At 33.6% G+C, this 22,203-nt stretch overlaps 1 protein-coding gene across 9 annotated transcripts in view; it reads right to left on the reverse strand.

The window, feature by feature from the left end:
* Positions 1-22,203, reverse strand: part of Dlg2 (discs large MAGUK scaffold protein 2) — a 1,969,681-nt gene that overhangs the window by 1,495,757 nt on the left and 451,721 nt on the right. For 2 of the 9 annotated variants that reach the window (XM_040285030.2, XM_021725179.3), the window contains exon 1: positions 14,184-14,634. The exons of the other annotated variants lie outside the window; for them this stretch is intronic. In XM_040285030.2, the coding sequence (XP_040140964.2) occupies positions 14,184-14,213 (30 nt within the window). In that variant the 5' untranslated portion in view covers positions 14,214-14,634. Of the gene's footprint in view, positions 1-14,183; positions 14,635-22,203 lie in introns of those variants that run through there. 9 annotated transcript variants of the gene reach the window in all.

Genomic DNA, 22,203 nt, shown 5'->3' on the forward strand with positions numbered 1-22,203 from the left:
TTTCTCTTCCATAAAATGGAGTGAACAAGGACCTAGTTTAAATGAATTATTGTTATAATTATAAAAGATAATACATGTAATACATTTTGTCCAGGATCTGGTACATATTCTGATAGTAATAAGATAAATATATAGCTTAAAAAATATTTTTCTTATTAATTGGGAATCTTTCTCTTGTACCACTTACTTCCTCTGAGTCTATATTCTCATTTCTGAGTATAAAATAATAATGACCTCACAAGGTTACTATAAAACTAAAATTTTAAAAAAGTCCAAATGTCTTAGCAAATGTCTAGAATTTTAAATCTTAGCTTTGTTCAGAAAGAATACTAAAATTCTAAAATACTGCAGAAATTTTAATATGGATAAATTAGGGAGCCATAATTGACTCTGCAGTCTAGGAAAACATTGGTCTACAAATATTTCTAAGAAATAAAATGTGGCAATTTTAGCATTTTGCAGAAGCATCTCCCAATATTCCTTGAGGCTCTACAAACCTCCAAAGTTGAATTTTTACTATGCATAATTTGATGCAATAGAGTGATCTAAGCTCCTAAATATTTAGATTTTAAAACATAGTTTTTAAAAAAAATTAAAATGTAATTAATTTTTGCATGCTGTCACCGTATCCTACCAAGAAGACGAAAAAAGAGACATGGCTACAATACTTTTCTCCTTGCAAGAAAGAAAAGTTGGACACTGTTTACCACTGCAGTCAATGAATATTCTTCATTGGCAGATCTTATCTATTATATCATAAACTTCAAAGCCCTATGGAAACATAAAACATTGTGACTTCTAAAACAAAATACTTTTTCCCAAAACATGTAAAATTCATCCATAAAAATACCTTTCTGAGATTAAAAAATTAACAGCTAATGAAAAATATCTGAAATTTCAGTACCCTAAAATAAAGTCAATTCTTTTTGGAAAGAGATGCCATTCAGAAATAAGATCAAAGCAATGCATTTTTATTCTCACTGCTACCATAGAGACAAAGGAAAAACAGTGAAGAGATTTAACAGACTTAATTCTTCCTGAAATTTATAATTAACTACATGGGAAAGGGGACAATTACCATATTTCCAAAGAATAAAGGATTTTAAAAGTTGAGCTTTTGATAAGACATAATTATAATCTATTAAATATGCAATTCATATCAATTTGTTCCTATAATCTTTTTAAATTTCAGAACATGCATGTACATTGTACAGTGTTTTCTGAAAAATAATCATGGAATGCCATCAATTTAAGCTTACAGAATTTTTTTCATCAGAGGATTTTCTTAGATACTTAAAATCTGGCAAAGCCTAATACAAAGGAGGAGGTCAATGCATATTCCTTGTGTATGTGCCATGTCTTCCTGACACCTATTAGTATGTATTTTGGGAACAAACATTAATCAATGAAAGAATCTGCTAGTTTTAGTAGATCAGGTGCCATAGATAACATCAAGCAGTCAACCAGGAAGAACTAGCAATTAGACCTGTCCTCGATTTAAATAGAACTTCACATTGCTGAAGTAAATTACATGTGTTTTAATTCAGGACAGTTTTATTTTAAAAGACTAGCAAGAAGACACTAGTTTAAAATCTTGGGAGATTCATAACAAAGACTAGGGAGGGATAATTTATTTTGAAAAAAAATGTACATTTTAATTTATGGTTTCCTTAGCAAATGATTTTCAAATTTTTGTCATCAAGGATATTTAAATCCCCCCTTCTATTTTTCCTTATAAAAACATGAAGTATAGGAGAATCAAACTAAAAACACTTTATGGACTGTTTTCATCCCACAACCCAAATTCCTGCTGGTATGTATAATAAATGGTATGATTCATATCTTTGAAATTTGAGTTTTAGATATTCTTTTTGTGAAATGTAATTAAGTAGTCTTCAAGGAGAACCTCTATTACTTACTATACTGCTACTTAGGAAAGTGGTAATATTTGATTATTCTGAGTCATTTCTGTCTAGGGGTCTCAGAATAGTTTCAAGAGAAAATTTGAAAGTATGTACCTAAAGCTTATTTAACAGAGTTCTCAACTACATAATATAACATCCATTCAGGGCTCTTTTTGCATACTGCTGATATCATCTGCAGCTAGTTGGAAAAATTCCAAGTAATAATCATTTCAATAGATTTCAAAGTTCTTTTTGGAGGGTACTTGTAAAGTCATACTTGGGGTACTGATACACTTTGTTCTCTGAAATGCAAATCAATATAAAAAAATAACAGAATTTCTGTGAACCCCCCTTCCTAGACAGGGTCATATCCTAAAACCAAATGCAACATAATGCATCCTGACTTAACAATAAAATTGAGTTCTATTGTTTATATAATACTTAAAACAAGCTGATAACTTAGGAAAATAAAGTCATTTTTAAAACTTCACATTGCATAGCTTTCTGACAAATTTTAAAGTTTTCATAGAAAAAGTATATTACTAATAAAATACTATATCTTTATAGTATGTTTATAATAAACATATTACATACATATTACAAAGTCAAACCATTTTCCCAAAAAACAAACTCAAGTATTATACTCTATTTTATCACTAAGAAGTTAAATGGTATGAGTTAGCATCTTTTACCAAATTAAAAGCCTGATTTGACTGCTTTAGCTTTTAAATGTGCAACTGACTTCTAGTTATTTTTATATTATATTTGAATTTCAGAAATTTAAATTATGATCAAGATAAGTTGGTTTATCATACATGTGATCCAGCTGCTAGTGGTTTTGGTGAGTGAAGCCCTTTATCTTAGTCTCTTATACTAAGATGACATTTCAAGTGTCATTTCAGACCTATCAACTATTCAAAGTTTACTTATTGTCTGCCACTAAACTAAAAAATCACCAAAGAACAAAGATTTCTTTTATAACCATTTATTATAAAATATACATTATACACATGTACACATATGTACATGTCTGTATGAGTGTATATATGCTATTTATATGTGTGTATATATGTGTATATATGTTATATATATGTTTATGTACATGAAAATATACAATTTATATGTATGTTTTATTTACATGCATATACACATAAGCATGTGTGTATAACTGACAAAAAATATTCCATCCACTCACTTATTTACTTATTCAACAATGAAATATGTATCAGTGCCTGTGAAAGAATCAATCAATACTTACACCTTCCTGTACCATGCTAGGTTAACTGATCATCAATATGACTAAGAACTTCCTCTTTCCTCATGGAATTTACCTTCTAGAAAGAGATAGGAACATGTAAAATCTAAACATAAAACTAGATAAAGGTTCTTACAAAGATATAGACAGTGTGCTGACACCATGGAGTAGGGCTGGCTATGTCAGGTAAGGCAGTATTCAAAGAAATTATTCACAGAGGAGTCTGCATTTAAGCTGAGTCTTAAAGGTTAAAAAGAAATTTACTAGATAAGCATCAGGCTAGGGAGTTGAGAGGCATTTACAGCTATAAATGAAATAGAGGTATAAAGAAATAGAGGACAAAAGTCAGATTGTTTATACAGAAGACTATAAGGCATGAAGGGTGTTGAGGACCGAAATAGAAAAGTTAGAATATGAGCTAGAACATAAAAGGTCATATTTGCCAAGCTCAGCAGACTATGTCCTTCAGGTCAGTGTTTCTAAATTTCAATGTTCAACATCAACTACAGATACAAATGGACTAAAGAACTTACTAAAATGTGAATTCTGATGCTGTAGTTCTTGGATGGAACCTGAGATTCTGCATTTCTAACAATCTCAGAGAGGGATGCCATTGCAATTGGGGAACAGACCATACTTTGGATGAAATACGGATAATGAGATAATAGGAAACTGGAAACCCTTGAAGCTAATACATATTTTATTGTAGAAATACAGATAAAATTCAGTGAGAATCTGAAAAAGACCACTGGTAATACAAATGTAAACAAAGGAAAGATGAGGAAAAAGGATGAATATGAATTAGTACTGTTTGAGATTCAGGGGACTATAGCAAACAAGAAGAACTCCCATTTTTCTAACTATGATAATTGAGATGGAAGTATACTATCCATTGAGCAGAAAATTCAACAGGAAAATGATTTTTGTTTTAAGGACTTCAGGGAGTAGGCAATTTTATGAAAATTTTATTTAAGTTTACTTATTAGATCAACAGATTTGCAAATTCTAAGGATTTATCCATTTACTGTCAAATCAGTTTCTCAGAAAATCTACTGCCTTCTAAAAAGTTAGCTCAAGAATTGAATTATTTAGATACACAAAAAATGGATATGTGTGGGAAGGTGTATTAGAATAGGTGTGAGGGGGAGGGGTTATTTTCATAGGACTTCTAATCTGATACTAATTTTGAATGCACAATGGAATGCACAATAGTAGAAGAGTTAAAACATTTGGTATCTTTCTCTCACCAATAAAGACATATAAACCCTGGAAATACTTGTTCATTGAAGCCAGAAGAAATTCCAAGAAATTCCATGACTACATCAGTAAAAATTTACCACCAGGGTGGTACCTGGCTAATTGAATTAATGATCTCAATGTGTAATTTATTCTTAAATATCAGAGTCCCAGAAAAGAAAAAAATGGAATTAGAGGTAGAGGAAAAGGAATATTTGCATCCTTTATTTATTGACTATATCTATATATAGTTTTTATACTAAGACCTTTGTGTATATTTGCATTTGCTGTTCTCTTTGTTTTGGATTTTCTTTGCCAAAATCTTCACAAAGCTGGTCCTTTTAAGTTCCCAGGACTTGCTTAAAGAGGGCTTCTATGTCTACCCTGTCTAAAATAGCTGTACTCATTGATAACACTATATTCTGTTTCTTTGCTTTCTAAAATTCCTGAGTTATTACTGTATAAAATTGTGCTTATTCTTTGTGTGCCTAGTAATAGCCTATATTTTCATTCTATAATGGAAGTCCTCTGAAGGCAGGAAATTGTCTGATTTTATTCACTATTCTATTCCCTACTGCTGAGGATAATAACAGGCACATAGTTAACATTTGGAAGATATGTGTGGAGGTAAACAATATTGTGTTTAATTCTTATCACAGCCCTTTGAAGGGCTTATTTATTTCATTTTATAAGTAGAGAAATTGAGATTTAGGTAAATTAGGTAATTTGGCCCAGACAATAGAACTAATAACAAGCAGAGCTAGGACTCCACATAAGTATCTAACTTCATCAAACTTTGTGCTGTTCTGCCCCTGTAAACCAAATTCATTGATGGATGACAATTATTCAATTGCCCCACACTCAATTCTCTGAGGAATCTCAGACATGTCAGGACAATTTGTCTGTGTCATTAAAGTTAGCAGACAATTGATCCAGAGATGCAGCTTGGGTGTAGAGCACTTGCCTAGCAAGAAAGAGTCCTTAGGTTCAATTTGCAGTACTGCAAAAAATTAAAAATTAAAAATTACATAAATTAATTCTAACATATATAGACAAAGCTCTCATATTCTCCACCATAGAGTGATGCTAATGATAATAAAATAATACCAATTTACACTAGGGTATCCTCTTTTAATAATTATACTCATCATTTCTATATAAACAGTATTTTATGTTTTTTTTAAATAAGCCAATGTGATTCTTCACAATAATACTGCATGGGAAGTACTGAAAAACCCATTTCATTACCCCCATTTTCAACTTCAGGAAAAAGGCTCAGAGAAAGTAAACTGAATTGATTTAAGATGGCTAGTATAATACACAGAAAACTCAAGACTGAATTTTCTGAATCTTGATCCAAAGCACATTTCCAAATTGCCTTTGGTAAAACATCCATAAATGCAATAAGACAGGTCTCTCAGGCAGCTGTAATCATGAGTAATCTGCTTTAAGAAAATCTTATCTACAAACATTCAGATGAAATAATGGGTAAATAATGAAAAGAAGTGATGAATTCTTTTGTATTTTATAAAGAGAATTATACAATTCATTTAAATTTTGAGCACAATAAATGTTTAAAAATTATTTGATTTGTAAATTTTTATTTGCATTTGTTTCCTTTGCAAATCCACATTGGTCTCGTAAAATAAAATCTACATAAAGGTCTAATAAAGAACAATCCTCTCAAAGTCATAGCTGTTCTCAGCACATGTGACTTTTACTCACAGAACGAAAAAGGTCTAATGTAAAATAACATTCTAGTAATCAAGATTGACAGGAAAACTATTTACTACTGCTGTATTAACAGATAATCAATATGATTCATAAAATGAAATTTTATTTCATTTCTAAAAGTTTACTTTCATAAGCTATGGCTATTTGTCATAAAATCTACAAATATACAAGTAATTTTGAGTCATTTTATCATGTGGGTGCATTGTTTTTATTTAGTTCAATGTTTAGGTTGACAGGAAATAAAATACAAATACACTATTCAAGGTATGTTTTTTAAAATAATTATATTGATGTGATTCGACCAGAAATAATTAGAGTGTATAGAATTACAAACATTAAAGTCATAAAGACCTGAGTTTGATCTCCACTAGAAAAGATCTTAGTTGTGTGAATGTGCCTCACCTTTAAGATGTAGAAAATCTCACTTCATTGGGTCAGGCTAAAGGGTAAATGATTTTTAATAAAATTTATCAGTTTCCTTCAATGTCTCAGACATTACAGGTACAAAAATGAGGAAAAAAATTATAGACATAGTCCCCTCCTTCATGGATGTTCTATCCAATCAAGGAAGAGAGACAGAGAAAATAATCATATAAATAAGAGTATAAATATGAATTGTGATATGTAGAAATACTGGATAAGAGTGAACCTGAAAGATAAGTAGGATTTAGACAGGTAGGCAGAAGAATACTAAGTGGATGTTCCCAAAATAGGAACATAGTTGACACTTTCAAAGAATAAAGGGGAACTAGCAAAGCCAGTATATGCATTAGCTTAATGAAGAACAAGGGAAGTAGCATAGATTTAAAATGAGGTCTTGTCCATGCATTTTTAAGATTGTTAGATTTTAAAATATAGGCATAGAATACGAGAAAGGAATTCATGTTCTAAGTCAAGAGAAAATCATGCCATGGTAAGAAATTGGATAACTACTTAACCTCAGTAAAGTGTCATCATCTGCATGAGAGTGGCACCCTTGGGCTTATGGTTTTGGTCGATTCCTCTGGCAGCTGGAAAGAATCCTTAAAGGAGAATTAAGCTGTTATATTAAAGGCATTAGTATCTATTAAAATGGTTAATCCTAGGTTACTAAGGCAATCATGGAATCTCTTCACATTGGCTCTTTTCCTTGATATTCTACATAAGAAGATCAAAGTGTGTTAATATTTTCCTATTATTAGCTGTACTTCTTCCTCCCTTTGCCAATCAATAGATTGTCCCTAGTCCATCAAGATCTCTGGTCCAATCTCTTACAGACACTTGGTTGGAATGACAGGTATCAGAACCAGTGTTATTGTCAGGATAGATATGAGAAGGGTAGTAGAGAAAGATGGAAAGATAGGGAGACTGAGGATCCAAGAGAGAACAGTATACCTATACCCTTGCGAGGTAATATGCTGTTATGCCTTAGATTTTAGGTGTTCCCCAAAAGCTCGTGTGTGAGAGACAATGCAAGAAAGTTTAGTGGTGAATAATTTGGTTATGAGAGCATTAATCTAATCAATATATTAATCCACTTATAGGGATTACCTGGGTGGTAACTGTAGGCAGGTAAAATGTGGCTAGAGGAAGTAGGTTACTGTGGTCATGCCTTTGGGGTGTACATTTTGTATCTGATGAGTAGAATTTTCTTTTTCTGCTTCCTGGTCAGCATGTCCTGAGCTGTTTTCCTCCTCCACACCCTTCTTTCATGATTTCTGTCTTACCTCAGGCACAGAGCAAAGGAGTCAGTTATCCATGGACTATGACATCTGAAACCATGAGCCCCATATACACTTTCTTTTTTTTTTTTAAATTTCAGTTTTTATTCTAAAAATTAACTCTAGCCATTTTAGAATATTTACCTTGGATACCCACATTTGGCATTTGTTTACTTTAGTAATGGGCTCTTAACTCATCTGTATTCTCCTGTTTAGGAAATGCTGATTTTTTTTATTGGTTGTTCAAAACATTACAAAGCTCTTGACATATCATATTTCATACATTTGATTCAAGTGGGTTATGAACTTCCATTTTTACCCCAAATACAGATTGCAGAATCACATTGGTTACACATCCACGTTTTTACATAATGGCATATTAGTGACTGTTGTATTTTGCTACCTTTCCTATCCTCTACTATCCCCCTCCCCTCCCCTCCCATCTTCTCTCTCCACCCCATCTGCTGTAATTCAATTCTCTCCCTTGTTTTTTTTTCCTTTCCTCTCACAACCTCTTATATGTAATTTTGTATAACAATGAGGGTCTCCTTCCATTTCCATGCAATTTCCCTTCTCTCTTCCTTTCCCTCCCACCTCTCGTCCCTGTTTAATGTTAATCTTTTCCTCATGCTCCTCCTCCCTGCTCTGTTCTTAGTTGCTCTCCTTATATCAAAGAAGACATTTGGCATTTGTTTTTTAGGGATTGGCTAGCTTCACTTAGCATAATCTGCTCTAATGCCATCCATTTCCCTGCAAATGCCATGATTTTGTCATTTTTTAGTGCAGAGTAATACTCCATTGTGTATAAATGCCACATTTTTTTTTATCCATTCATCTATTGAAGGGCATCTAGGTTGGTTCCACAGTCTAGCTATTGTGAATTGTGGTGCTATGAACATCGATGTGGCAGTATCCCTATAGTACGCTCTTAACCCAATCAACAAATGGGCCAAGGACCTGAACAACACTTCTCAGAGGAGGACATACAATCAATCAACAAGTACATGAAAAAATACTCACCATCTCTAGCAGTCAGAGAAATGCAAATCAAAACCACCCTAAGATACCATCTCACTCCAGTAAGATTGGCAGCCATTATGAAGTCAAACAACAACAAGTGCTAGCGAGGATGTGGGGCAAAGGGTACTCTTGTACATTGCTGGTGGGACTGCAAATTGGTGCGGCCAATTTGTAAAGCAGTATGGAGATTCCTGGGAAAGCTGGGAATGGAACCACCATTTGAGTCATATAAACTTTCCTCCTCTAAAATTGTTTTTTCATGTCTTATGAAGAAAACTACAGTTCATAGTAGGTTGTTCAACCACTAAAAAGGGAAATCATTATGTTTACTGAATAGATAGAGGGATGGGCAGAGGAGTATGTGGTAAAAAACAGAAGAGAACTAAAATCAGAGGAATGAAATGGGAGAGAAATCTGAGAAAAATGGGAGTTGGAACAGTGTTATAATTGATGGAAAATCTGATTTCTTTTAAAATAAATACATATCACCACTTCTAAATATTTGTGAATGGACCCCCACCCATCTTCTCTGCATCCTCAATGGCTTGTTGCCAACCATGGATACATTACAACCCAGCCACAGTGACTTTCCTTTCCTCAAATGTAAAATTCTCATTCTCATTCATTTCTCTCTCTCCGCCCCCAGGAATTTACCTACATTTGTACACTGTTAACACCCCATTGTGCTCTCCATTCTGCAGATCACTTTACTTGTCACTTCCTTAGACTAGTCTTCCCTGATATTTATCTCTGCTACCCTGAAACCACAAGTCCATTAGGTCCTGCAGGTATCCCTATGACCATTTCCATAGCATCCTATGTTCACCTCCTTGTCACATATCACTGTTATTTCCATTTGGCTGTTTTTCCAGTAGACTAAAAGATCAGATTGCTCATTGTATCCCCATGTCTTCTAGTATGTCAAGCACATAGTAGACATTCAATAAATACTTGTTAGATTAATAAAATGAATGGGTAGATGTACTGCTTCTACCACAGGAGCAGAAGCAACTATACATCTGCATGAACAAACAGCTTTGTCTATGAACACAGGACCACTCAGGAAACCATTTGTTGCCGTGGTAATTTGTTTCATTTTCTCTACATGAAGCTGTGCTGGAAAATAAAATTTTTTTGCCTTCCCAAAAAAACTGTGGTTGAAAATATTTCTAGTATAAGTCCATTTCCAAAAGGACAACATGCCCCTTTTTTGTTCTATTAAGGTTATAATAAATAATATGATATTAATTTGCTTGGTAAAAATGTTTTTAGATGTCCAACAACAAAGTTTATTTCCTTTTAGAAACTCTAAGTGACTAATACTTATAGAAGACTGTAGATTAGTGAAGGCAAAGAGGAAAATCATATTTACAGAACAGATATAGTATTAATAATATTAATAAAATCTTCTTTTATGCTGCCTGATCTACTTTTTATTTTGCTATTTAAATTTTATTGTGCACATTAACCTGTTAAGCATATTAAAATTAATAGTGCCATCATACCCTTATTAATAAATTATAAAAGTAATTTAACATAACATATGACAGTTTTATTTGTAGGTTTTTTTTTTAACTTTTTAAAATGTCTATAAGTGTGGTTAATGGACATCTGGAATGGTAGCAATATATAATTCACCCAATATTAGTTTTTAAGATGTTTAATGAACCTGGACAATCTTATTTGCAAGAATTTATACTTTAGAGAATAATATTAGACCAGAAAGAGAAAATGAAGTAGCACAGAGATATTATAAAATACACTCATTTTACAGACAGTGACACACAGATGTCTCAGAGTGCCCAAAGTCATAAAGTGCAAATTTACTGTGATTGTTCACAGTTCCACATTTTTTCTGTTCTTATTTAAAATTCTGTATGTTATTATACATGATGCTTGAGGATTTATTTATAGTGAAAGAAAACTTCTTTGGACTTTTTTTTTTTTCATTAAATCTAGTCCAGAACTACTAGATTTTTTTTTCCCATTAAATCTACATAGCACTACTGGTCTATTGGCCAATCCTCTAACAGCATGTCTCTGTCTTAATATGGTCTAACACTATTTTCCTTATATTTTCATGTCAAGATTATTGGATTACTTTAAATTATTCAAATTTAGGAAATTCCACTACATAAAGTGTGCTGCATTAGTTATAAATTGTGTTTAATCTGTGTTAACTGAGATGAATTCATTTCCCTCAGGGTCCACACCTGAACAGAAAGATTAATGAAAGATATTGTTCAGTAAATTATCCTACATTGAAATATTTCTGTGGGCTAGTAATTGTGCTAGTTACTCTATATACTTTACCTCAACATCACTTGACATCTTTCTCACAGATGTAGAAATCAAGGCTTAGGGAGGTTAAACAACATGACCAAAGTTCTAAATGTAATAAGCATCAGAACAACCATTTAAATTGAAGTCCTTTTCAAGAGTTCTGCTCTTCACACTGTGATGTTATTTCTCTTTTTCAGTAGTGATAACTGTGACAAAAGAGTTGAAATTGAAAATGGACAGAAACTTTCAAAGAAAAGAGATGACTCAATCTTCTGATGAAAGTGAGCTATCTGGACCTTTAGAAAGACCTGGGGATCTATGTGGCAAAAACTCTGTTTTGAGCAGTTTAAATGGTTTCCTGGCCCAAAGGATCTTACTCCAAATACAAGGGGTTCTGCAAACCAGTCTGATCAGACTGGAACCCTTAAAACTTAAAGCAACTGGGGTGAGATCTAGGTTAGGGTTGTTTTATCAGAGAGTTTAGATTATCAGGAAATATGCCAGTATTCACTTTCTTTTATATGCAGAAAAAAATAAAAATGCAGGAGAAGTGAAAGGGCACAGAAGCCTTGGAGGATCCAGGAGGACTGTTGGTGCCCCTCACGAAAAGGCAAGAGGTGAAAGTATTTGTTTCCTGCCACTGAAAACTTCTATAGCAGTGATGGTGAGCTGTAATACTGAGATATGCTACACATGAAGAGAAGTCTAGGACAGAATGGGATAATTGATAGTCTCAATCTCACATAAAACTTCCATTAGAAGAAAGTAGCTGAGCCAGATGTTAGAAGGTGGACTTATTGATGAAGGAGAAAGAGACAAGGTTAAACTAAGACTGAATTAAGATTTCTATATTGTTGGCAAGTTTCCTGTCAAAGAATTTCAGAAAAGTGTACAAAGGTCATCTCTGGTGCATGGCCATTTGGGAAGAAAAGTAAGGAATCAGCACTGGTATTATCAGTTGTAAAAGGATCAGATTTGCAGTCTGAAACGCTCCAAGAAGTCTTACATATGAATGTGCTATACTTCTTTACCATTTAAACACTGTAAATAACTTCATTTTAAATATGTTTGTCTTTTAAAGATGGCACACAAGAAGCATTCATGAATATAATGAACTCAAAAAGTTCATGAAATTTCTCATGTTTGTCCTGTTGAATCATATATTTTATATGATAAGTTAAAATATTACAATAATGACAGTTGTGTCTTTTACAGCATTTAAAGCAAACTTCCCTTTGTAGCTATAACTTTGGTCAATAATAACTTGATAAATAATATTAAAGTATACATCATACTTTTGTTTAGATTATATTATCCAAGTTGAAGGAACTTGGATCTCACTGTTGATTAACTTCTTCATTGTAATAGACTTCCAGTTTTGCGTTCTAATTAATAACTTTTTGTAACTTTCTTTTTGTACTTGGGATTGAACCCATGGGTCATGTTATACTGAGCTACACCTCCAGTTTTCTCTATTTTTTATTTTGAGATAGGATCTGGCTAAGTTGCTATGATTGGCTTCAAACTTGCTATCCTCCTGCCTCCATCACTGGAGTCGCTGGGATTACAGGTATGCACACTATACCTAGCTTGTAACTTCTTTTAAAGTACTATTAATGTTTCAAAACACTGAAAATTATTATGATTTAAAAACAAATAATTATAAAACACATGGAGCTCAAATTTCATAGTAATATGTCAAGAAAGATAACATGGAGTACAATACGTTGAGAAAGGTAAAATATACTTAGGATATTTTCTTTCCGAGATTACATAAAGACATGCACCTTCCCACTTAGCTTTTTTAAAAATTTATTTTAGTCTATTTACTTTTAATGACCTTACTGGGAAAAGTAAATGAGATGCTTGGCAATAAAGTAAAGTAAGGCAACATGTAATTTTGAAGCCTCTCAGTTAGTTCAAAAGAAGTTTCTAGGTTTTAAGTCTACCAATGTCAAGTGAAGCTGCCATGTTATACTAGGCCCTTTGTGAAAATATTCATTAAAATATTCTGGAATTTAATTTGTAAAACTAAACTACTTAATGTCAAATAAAAGGGAATTTGGTTTGTGTCTTCAAAGTTGAATAATCTTTAGTGGTAGAAGGAGATCATAGTGGGAAATTTACATTTTCTGAGTCTCATACACTAAGTTATTGATTTTGTCATGTTTAATGGGTATCCAATAAATGTGAGATGTTAAAAGATAGGACCTCAAATTAACTCATGGTATGTTTACAAGCAAAATGAAAAGGAAGCTAATGAATAGTGTCTTTTAATAAGTTTTTTTCTAAAAATAATAGCAATCCTATTCAAATTACTAATGTTAATGAAATTTAAATACACTAGAACTGATGACAGAGTAAAATAAAATATGTTTGAAATTTTTAGCAATCATCTGTAAGTTAAGCCCCACTAAAGGATGGCTTATTGATTTTATTACTTTCTCCCCTTAATTCTGTTTCTAATGCAAATATTTCATTTGCTTGTAATCAAAACAGAACCAGTTAAACATTAAATATTATATTTGTTTATTTACTTTAGATCAGGGCCTAAAGATTTTATTTTGCCAATTTAAAAAAAAATCACTAAAATGCAGAACATCAGAATTCTCCAATCAGGAACAATATGTCAAGCCACAGTAAAGCTGATTGGCTTCTTCAAACATAGAAGACATGTTTTTTAAATGAAAAGCTAATTACCACACTCAGAAAGACTACCCTGATATGCTATGTAAAAATAATGTGTGAGCTACACTACCACTACAGAGATTTCAATTGTGTGCTATAAATAGATGCAAAAGCAAATACTGCCATGAAAACACACAGGCAAATTATCCTTTCTTCTGCACAAACAATGTCACTTTAAGAAGTTGAAATCACAGAATGACAGGACCTTCAAACCCTCTTAGGAAACAAAATGCCCAGCAAAGTAAATTTTACTCATCATTTTATCTCATGAACTGGCAGTACCTACCAGAGCTGTTTAATTACAGGACCAGAATAATAATAGAAAAAAAATGCTGCACATAACAGCTCTGTTTCCTATCCTACCTTTGTGGTGACAATGCACAGGCAATCCATCCTGGATCCCTACACAGGACTCAGTACATGGAAATCACACCAGCAAATCAGCAAAGGTGAGAAAAGCCTTTTGGTAAATAGCACACTGAGAGAAGCAGAGCGTGGATTCTGCACAGGCGGCTTTTCCAAGGGGGCCCCTCATGGGAAACTGGAGCCCTCCTCCATACAGCTCAAGGCAGGCAGGATTCTCCTAGGCACCAGAAAATCCCCTAGAAATCAGCTCCGGCAAAACTTCCCGGTGGCTTGCAGGGCTCCGCGGCTGCATGGTCTTTTAGTGAATTCCGTGATGGGAGCCAGGCTTCTGTGAGTGCCCCGCACAGTTCTAGCGTGGAGATGAGTGCTACACCAAGCACCAGAGAATCACATTTCAGCTCTCGCTCTTGTTTCTGAATTCTGATCGGCTGCTTCAGTATACTCATAAGATTTCCTTTGCCAAAGTCCCCCTTTTGCTGCCTTCGTCTTTCCTACTAACAACTCTGAGTAAGCACAAAGCAAAAAACTAGCCGGCCCATCTATCAAAGGACTGTCGTTCTGCTGCCAGAACAGCGGTTTTTGGTAATAAAAAGCTATTTATTATAAGCATGATTCCCGGGAGCCTAAATGACTGGAAAGATATGAGTGGAAAGCTAAGGTGCATGCGGTGCTGCATACATCACATCTGAACTCACTTGCAATTTCAAGGGCAGCTTCTTACAAATGACTAACAGCTGGATAAGGAAAATCTGGCCAGGGACATCAAAAAACTGCGGATTTGGAGGCTTAACTTGGAAAATGTTAATTTTTCTTTTTACTCACGTAGCTATTCGTGTGGTCTATGAGTTACACGGATACACAAACAACTAGAACATTTCAACAAATACATGTATTATAAAATCGAGGTGGGGAAGGCTTTATGGTGTTTACAAAAGTTCCATGTACTAAGGCACAAAGGAGTTCTTTCCCAAACTTTTCCCTCTTCGCTGGCGGTTCTGCAGGCACTTATTACGTGGGCAGAGCTTTGTGTTCCCTTCTGCAGCATTTTACCAGCCAAGTGATTAACCCTCCTCCCTCCCTCAAATCCCTCTCTTCCAGTGAAGCTGCTACATAGGCTGCCTTTGAGGTATTTGACAAGCATCACTCTAGATAATAATATACTTGTTTTTGTTTTTCCTCATAGTCTTAGATACATAAGGCAGACAGGCTACAACTGACAGAAAGACACAAGCTCAGAAAGGAGGGAGAGAGAAGGAGAGGGTGGGGAGGGATTTCTGCACTGATTGACTAACAAGAATGGAAAATCAACTGCCTCCTTTTCACTAGGAAAAAACTACACAGTCATCTAGACCAATGGCAGTATCAAGAAGAAATGTCTAGGGATCCACATATTTCAATTACCTCTTCAAGATATTGGCAGAGCCCTTTCCCTCTCGACTTCCTACTACCACCCTCTTTTTTAAACAAAAAGTTTACTTTCTATGACAAACAAATTTTTAAAAAGAATGGACTCATAAGGCTCTTCTTTTTACCTTTCATGAATTATTCAGGCTCAAACCTCAATAACCTCCTGATTGCTAAATAGATGAATGTCTCAGAAACTGACATGTCATTATTTTAACAAAATGAAATCACTGTTTCTAAAGATTTTTTTTAAAGTTCATAGCAAATCAGATATGTGTTCAGAGAAAAAGGGGGAGCTTCTAAAGTTCAGTTTTGCATAAAATATTTTAAAGTAATTAAAATACTTATATTTAGAAAACAATTTCCTCTGAGCTGTTAACCTACAGGTATTATAAACTTCAAATAATTTTCAAGTTAAATAATAAAAATAAATTAACACTGTTGCAAATTAAACTAGATAACTGTCTTATGGTTCAGAATATGAAAAGGTTAAAGAAGCATCACTTTACCTATTCACCTCCTCACTTATTACCTCATTACCTCAAGTATTACCATACTTGATTTAAGTCAATATTTTCTAAGCTTATGTTAGAGTATATAAACCATCATATCCTTGAGCATTTCCAGGTACCAGAGTACTTCTTGAATGACACAACCAAAGCATCTAATAAGTACCTAATTCTGACTGCCATATTCATGTTCTAAATAATTAGGCTTCATGCCTCTTTAGAGTTGACAAAGCACTTGTGACATTCTCACAAGCTTAGGATGTTCAAATGATTTCCTAAGAAGTGCCAACATTGAAGACCATTGTCTATTAATTGCAATCCCAGAGCTTTCTCAGTTATGATCAGAATAGAGACTGTCAGAGGTTAGAGGCAGAAAGGAAATAAATTGAATAGTGGAGTAAGATGAATAAAATTCTTACAAGGTATCCTTGTAAGAAAGGTATTTTGTAACCGAATTCCATTTTCCTAGAGCGGAGAAAGCTAAGAGCAGGGGAAATTGACAAGAGGGAGTCCTCTGACCCTGGCTGATCACAAATGAAAGTACTTGGTAAACTGGCCTATAGAAACAAAAGTCAACTATTCTAGCATAGTTCTTAGCATACCATAAGCACTCCCTAAGTCATTTGACTGGCTTGTTTCTTGAGGGAGGGCTTACTATATGTTTTTTTGATTAATGTCTGTATCATCTGTAAACTAAGCTCCAAAAAAACTAAAAGTTTTGATTTGGTCTTCCAATTGTGTAGTCTCTCGTCATGCAACAAATATATTTGCAAATCTACTTATGCATAGACAAAACTATCAGTAAAAGATAACAGAATCTCTCTATAAGCAAATAAAAAATTAGAGTTACCATACTGCAAGCACTTGGAGTGTTTTAGAATAATAAAGTAGAATGGAGTAGTTAGGAAGACTTTCTGGAGAAGAGCCCTGGGCTGAATTGAAAAGCACCCAGAGGAGCTAACTAGAAGTTGGTTAAAAAAAAAAAAAAACAGAATTCCATGTACTCTATTTTATTTGAAAAAGAAATGAATCGATAGTGTCTTACACCTTTATACAACCCCATATTCAATGGGATTCCATTAAATAAAAATACTTTACAGTAGGTATTTAACAAACTGAACATTCAATCTCTGCTTGGGGAAAAAAAAGATCATTGTTAATCTAATGTTAAAAAATTGTATGAATTTATTGTATGCATGCATATGCTATAAGCGTCCTGTACTCATTAATTTTGTGTTCATCACAAGCAATTAATTAGATAATGTATGTTTGGAGATACGTAAAAACACAAAATTTTAAAGCATAGTTCCACTTAGAATTCAGCTTTCCACTTTGTGTAAAACTTACCCTCCATCGATTTTCCACAGATATAAAGATGACAGAAAATAACCTACTTCTTTGCCTCAAGGGAAACATTACTTAATTTTTAAAATTAACAAGGCATCAGCTAGAAACATTTTATTGTTGTTGTTTTTACAGACATAGAGCTCAACTGGGTTTGTGATTTCACAAGGAAAGTTTGGCAAGAAATAAAGCCAACTGCTGTAACTGCTCTACTTGATATTCCTTAAGGTTAATGCTATCGTGCCAGAAATGTATTTATTCTTAGTAAAATCTACTATTGAAAGTTTGATACTAGAAAATCACTATTATTAATTACTTCCACTTAGTCTGTTTCTTAATCATTCAAATGTATTACTTTTGTTTCTTTTTCTTTTTTATTTGTTCCTTTTAAAAATACCTGACAGTAGAGTATATTTTGACATACTATACATACATGGAGTATAACTTATTCTAATTAGGATCTCATTCTTGTGGTTGTACATGATGTGAAGTTTCATTGGTGGTGTATTCATATATAAACAAAGGAAAGTTATATCTAATTCATTCTATTGTCTTTCCTATTCCCATTTCCCCGATTCCCTTCATTCCCCTTTGTCTAATCCAAAGAACTTCTATTCTTCCCTCCCCACCTCTTAGCATCCACATAATCACAAAGAACATTAGGCCATTGGTTTTTTGGGGATTTGCTTATTTCACTTAGCAGGATAGTCTCCAATTCCATCCCTTTACTGGAAAAAATTATAAAGTCATTCTTTTTATGGATGAGTAATATTCCATTGTGTATATGTGCCACATTTTCTTTATTCATTCATCTGTTGAAGGGCACATAGGTTGGTTCCATAGCTTAGCTATTGGGAATTCAGCTTCTTTTAATATTGAAGTGGTTGTGCACTGTAGTATGCTGATTTTAAGTCCTTTGGGTATATTCTGAGGAGTGGAATAACTGGATCAAATGGTAGTCCCATTTCAAGTTTTCTCAGGAATCTTCATACTGCTTTTAAGAGTGGTTGCACCAATTTGCAGTCCCACCAGCAACATATGAGTGTACCTTTTACCCTGCATCCTTGCTAACATTTATTGTTACTTATGTTCTTACTAATTGCCATTCTGACTGGAGTGAGATGAAATCTCAGTGTAGCTTTTTTTAAAAAAATATTTTTCTTAGTTGTTGATAGACCTTTTTTTTAAAAAAAAAAAATTTATACGTGATGCTATGAAACAAACTCAGTGCTTCACACATGCCAGGCAAGTGTGCTACCAATGAGCCATAGGCCCAGCCCCTCTCAGTGCAGTTTTAATTTGCATTTCTCTAATTGCTAGAGTTGTTAAACATTTTTTCATGTTTGTCAACCATTCATATTTCTTCTTCTGTGAAGAGCCTGTTCAGTTCTTTTGTCCATTTATTGATTGGGGTTTTTTTGGGGGGGTAAGTTTTTTTTTTAGTTCTTTATATCCTGGAGATTAATGCTCTATCTGAGGTGCAGGGGGCAAAGATTTTCTCCCATTGTGTAGGCTCTCTTTTCATGTTCTTGATTGTTTCCTTTGCTGTGACGAAGCTTTTTAGTTTGATACCATCCCATTTATTTTGCTTGTTTTCAACAAGGAAAAAAATATCTAGAGTAAAATATATCCTATGTCTAGTGTCCTAAAATCTAAACGCCTTGAGGATAGATTTAACATATATCTCTGGCACCTAGCATAGTATCTGCCATTTAAGAAGTATGAATTAAATATCTGTAGAAAGAAAGAATGATCACAGTTCTGTTATGCTATTTTTTTCTTGATAGGAGATTTTTTAAAAATCTAATTAAATCTATGATATGCATCACTCATCCATAGAGTAATCATAATAAACACATATATACAGATATATTTACACATATATGTATGAATTTAAGGAAAAAATAGATTGCATATTTAGCAGAAGGTATTTGCAAATACAAGTATTTTTTCAGCAGATCCAGTCTGATGAAGATGGCATGGATTGGAATAATCATATATAATAAAGGGAAGTTTCCAGCTGAACTATTACAACAGGACTGATGAAACAGGTATTTGCCCTTGTAATAGAAAAACAGTAATAAATATAAGCATCTTAAGATATCAATAATTACAGTAAATTATCAAGCAGATATTATATGAAGTCCTTTGCCAAATACTTTGTAAATATTATCTCTGATGACCATAACACCCTTCAGGAAGGAATTATAATCCCCATTTTGTGAATGCAGAAACTGAAGCTCTCTGAGGATATATGACATGCCCTAGGTGACTCTAACGCAGAGTATAAAATCAATATTCTTTCCACCTCATCACACCTCAAATCCAGAGACAGTTTCTGCCTCCCTGGGTACAACTTGAAAGTGTAACACACTCAGATCCAAAGGGCTTCTGGAATCAAAGGTAACCTAGACTCTGTGCAGTCTAGTAACCAAAATTTGGGGACCCCCCCTTAAAAAGATGGTGCATCTCTGGGCTCCTACAATGAGGGTTTTTATAGCTTATAAGGACCATGGGAGAAACTCCAGAAGGAATGAACTCCTCAATAGGACAATTAGCTCCAAAGGAAATAACAAGAAGTCCACCCACCTGGACTACCATCCCTGTCTGATGTTCCCCATATACCCAGGACAGCAGGCACACGAATGACATCTGCAAAGCTTGTTAGCTTAGTAAAATAAATAGACTGCAGGCAGGTCATGGCAAAATGCCTGCCCTCATTTCCAAACTCTCCAGAGAAAAGCAGGAAATTAGGATCAACTGGAAAAGGACTGACTTTGCCAGAGTTTCAATGATGAAAAAGAATATCAGGATAATATTGGATCATGCAACTAATTCGTAAAAAGCAGAAGTCTACAAATTCTGTGCAATGTATGTCAATATTTGTAAAATAAATAAATAAGCAAAATTTTAAGTAAATCATCATCTGCTGCAGAAATCAAGTAATTTTCACTTTGAACCTATTTTTTACCATGGTTTTTACTTACATAGACCTGAATTTTGGGTCAATTTTGCTTAATATGAGTCACAACATGGTTAATCAATAAAATATCACTCATACAGTTATTATTATCATCAAAATTGAAGCAAGTTTTTTTTAAAATTTAGATCATTGTAAATTATAAACCATACATATATGGAATATTTGATAAAAATTATGTTTCCCTAAAATATCACAAGTTTATGAAACTTTACTGAATATTAGGTTTCTTCCTTATGAACTCCATTTTTCCTATTACACAATGCTGTGGGTTGAATACATTCCAAAACTTCTAGTTGTGCACAAGCCACAAATCTAAAAAGCTATATGGTCTGAAAAACAATTTTGCTTTCAAGTTAATATAAATAACTTTAGTAGCATTGCTAAATACTCTTCCCACACCCAAACACACCAGCCTATTATCTGCTCCTCAAATATAATATTTCATTCTAATTATTCCCAAGCATTGAGTTTATTGTTCCTTCTCCCAGCACCTCTTTTTCTCTATATCTTCACACACTAGATCTTTTTTCTTATCATTCAGGTTTCTTTTTAGATGTTACCACCTTAATAAAACCATCTCAAACTACCCCTGTAATTAGCTTAGCTTACCTTCCATCATTCTCCATGACATGTTTCTGGTTTACTTCTTTTATAGCAATGACCACAATTTCTGTTACTATTTACCCTATCTGAAGTTTATATGTGAGAATAGAAACTCATCTGTTTTGTTCACAGCTGTGTCACCAGTGTTTAAAACATAACAGATTCTAAATTGATTTTTTTTTAATTAATGAATTAATACCCAACACACATAACCATTTTCTAAAAGCAAGGGCAGAATCTGAAATGTGCAACATGAAATGTGCAATCTATGGTTTTTAATATAGCTTAGCTCCAAAATGATTTATGTTAATAAAAGTATTTAAAATACATAAAACAAGTAATAGTTTTCGGATTCAACATTAACATTTTTTAGTGTTGCTTTTTTCTTGCAGGGGGGTTTCCAGGGATTGAACTCAGGGGCACTCTGCCACTGAGCCACATCTCCAGGCCTATTTTGTATTTTATTTAGAGATATAGTCTCACTGAGTTGCTTAGTGCCTCACTATTTCTGAGGCTGGTTTTGAACTTGTGATTCTCCTGCCTCAGCCTCCTGCACGGCTGGGATTACAGGCATGCACGACCATGCCTGGCTTTTTTTTTTTTTTTTTTAGTTTTTTTTTTAATAAAATTTGTCATGTGTAATAAGTTATACCACATGATACCACGGGATACATATAGATAAAGAAAAGATTACTATAGTGAAATAAATTAATATGGCCATCATTATTTGGGGGTTGTATAAGATAAACTATCTTCTCATTAAGCATGAATTCCTATATAAAATACAATTTTATTACCTATAGCGATCAAATTGGAAATTAGATTTCTCAACTTGTTCATTCCATATATCCACTACTTTGTATTTTCTGACCTGTATCTCCCCATTTCCTCCCCATCCTCTCACTACCCCCTGTTAACTACTGCTTCTTTATCTAGCACAGTATATTGGAATTTTTTTCATTAAATTCTGTATATGTAAGATCTTGCAATATGTTTTCTTTCTGTGGTTGATTATTTCACTAAGCATAGTGTTCCTCAGAGCCATCTAGGTAAGCCATCGATGATAAGATCTCATTCTTTAGGAATGAATAAAATGTGCTATCCTATTTTTTTTTTTTTTTTGGTTTCTTTATTCATTCATGGGTCATTGGACACTTACTTTGTTTCCATGTCT

Source organism: Ictidomys tridecemlineatus, chromosome 4 (genome assembly GCF_052094955.1).
Source record: "Ictidomys tridecemlineatus isolate mIctTri1 chromosome 4, mIctTri1.hap1, whole genome shotgun sequence".
In the NCBI taxonomy this organism is placed as follows: domain Eukaryota; kingdom Metazoa; phylum Chordata; class Mammalia; order Rodentia; family Sciuridae; genus Ictidomys; species Ictidomys tridecemlineatus.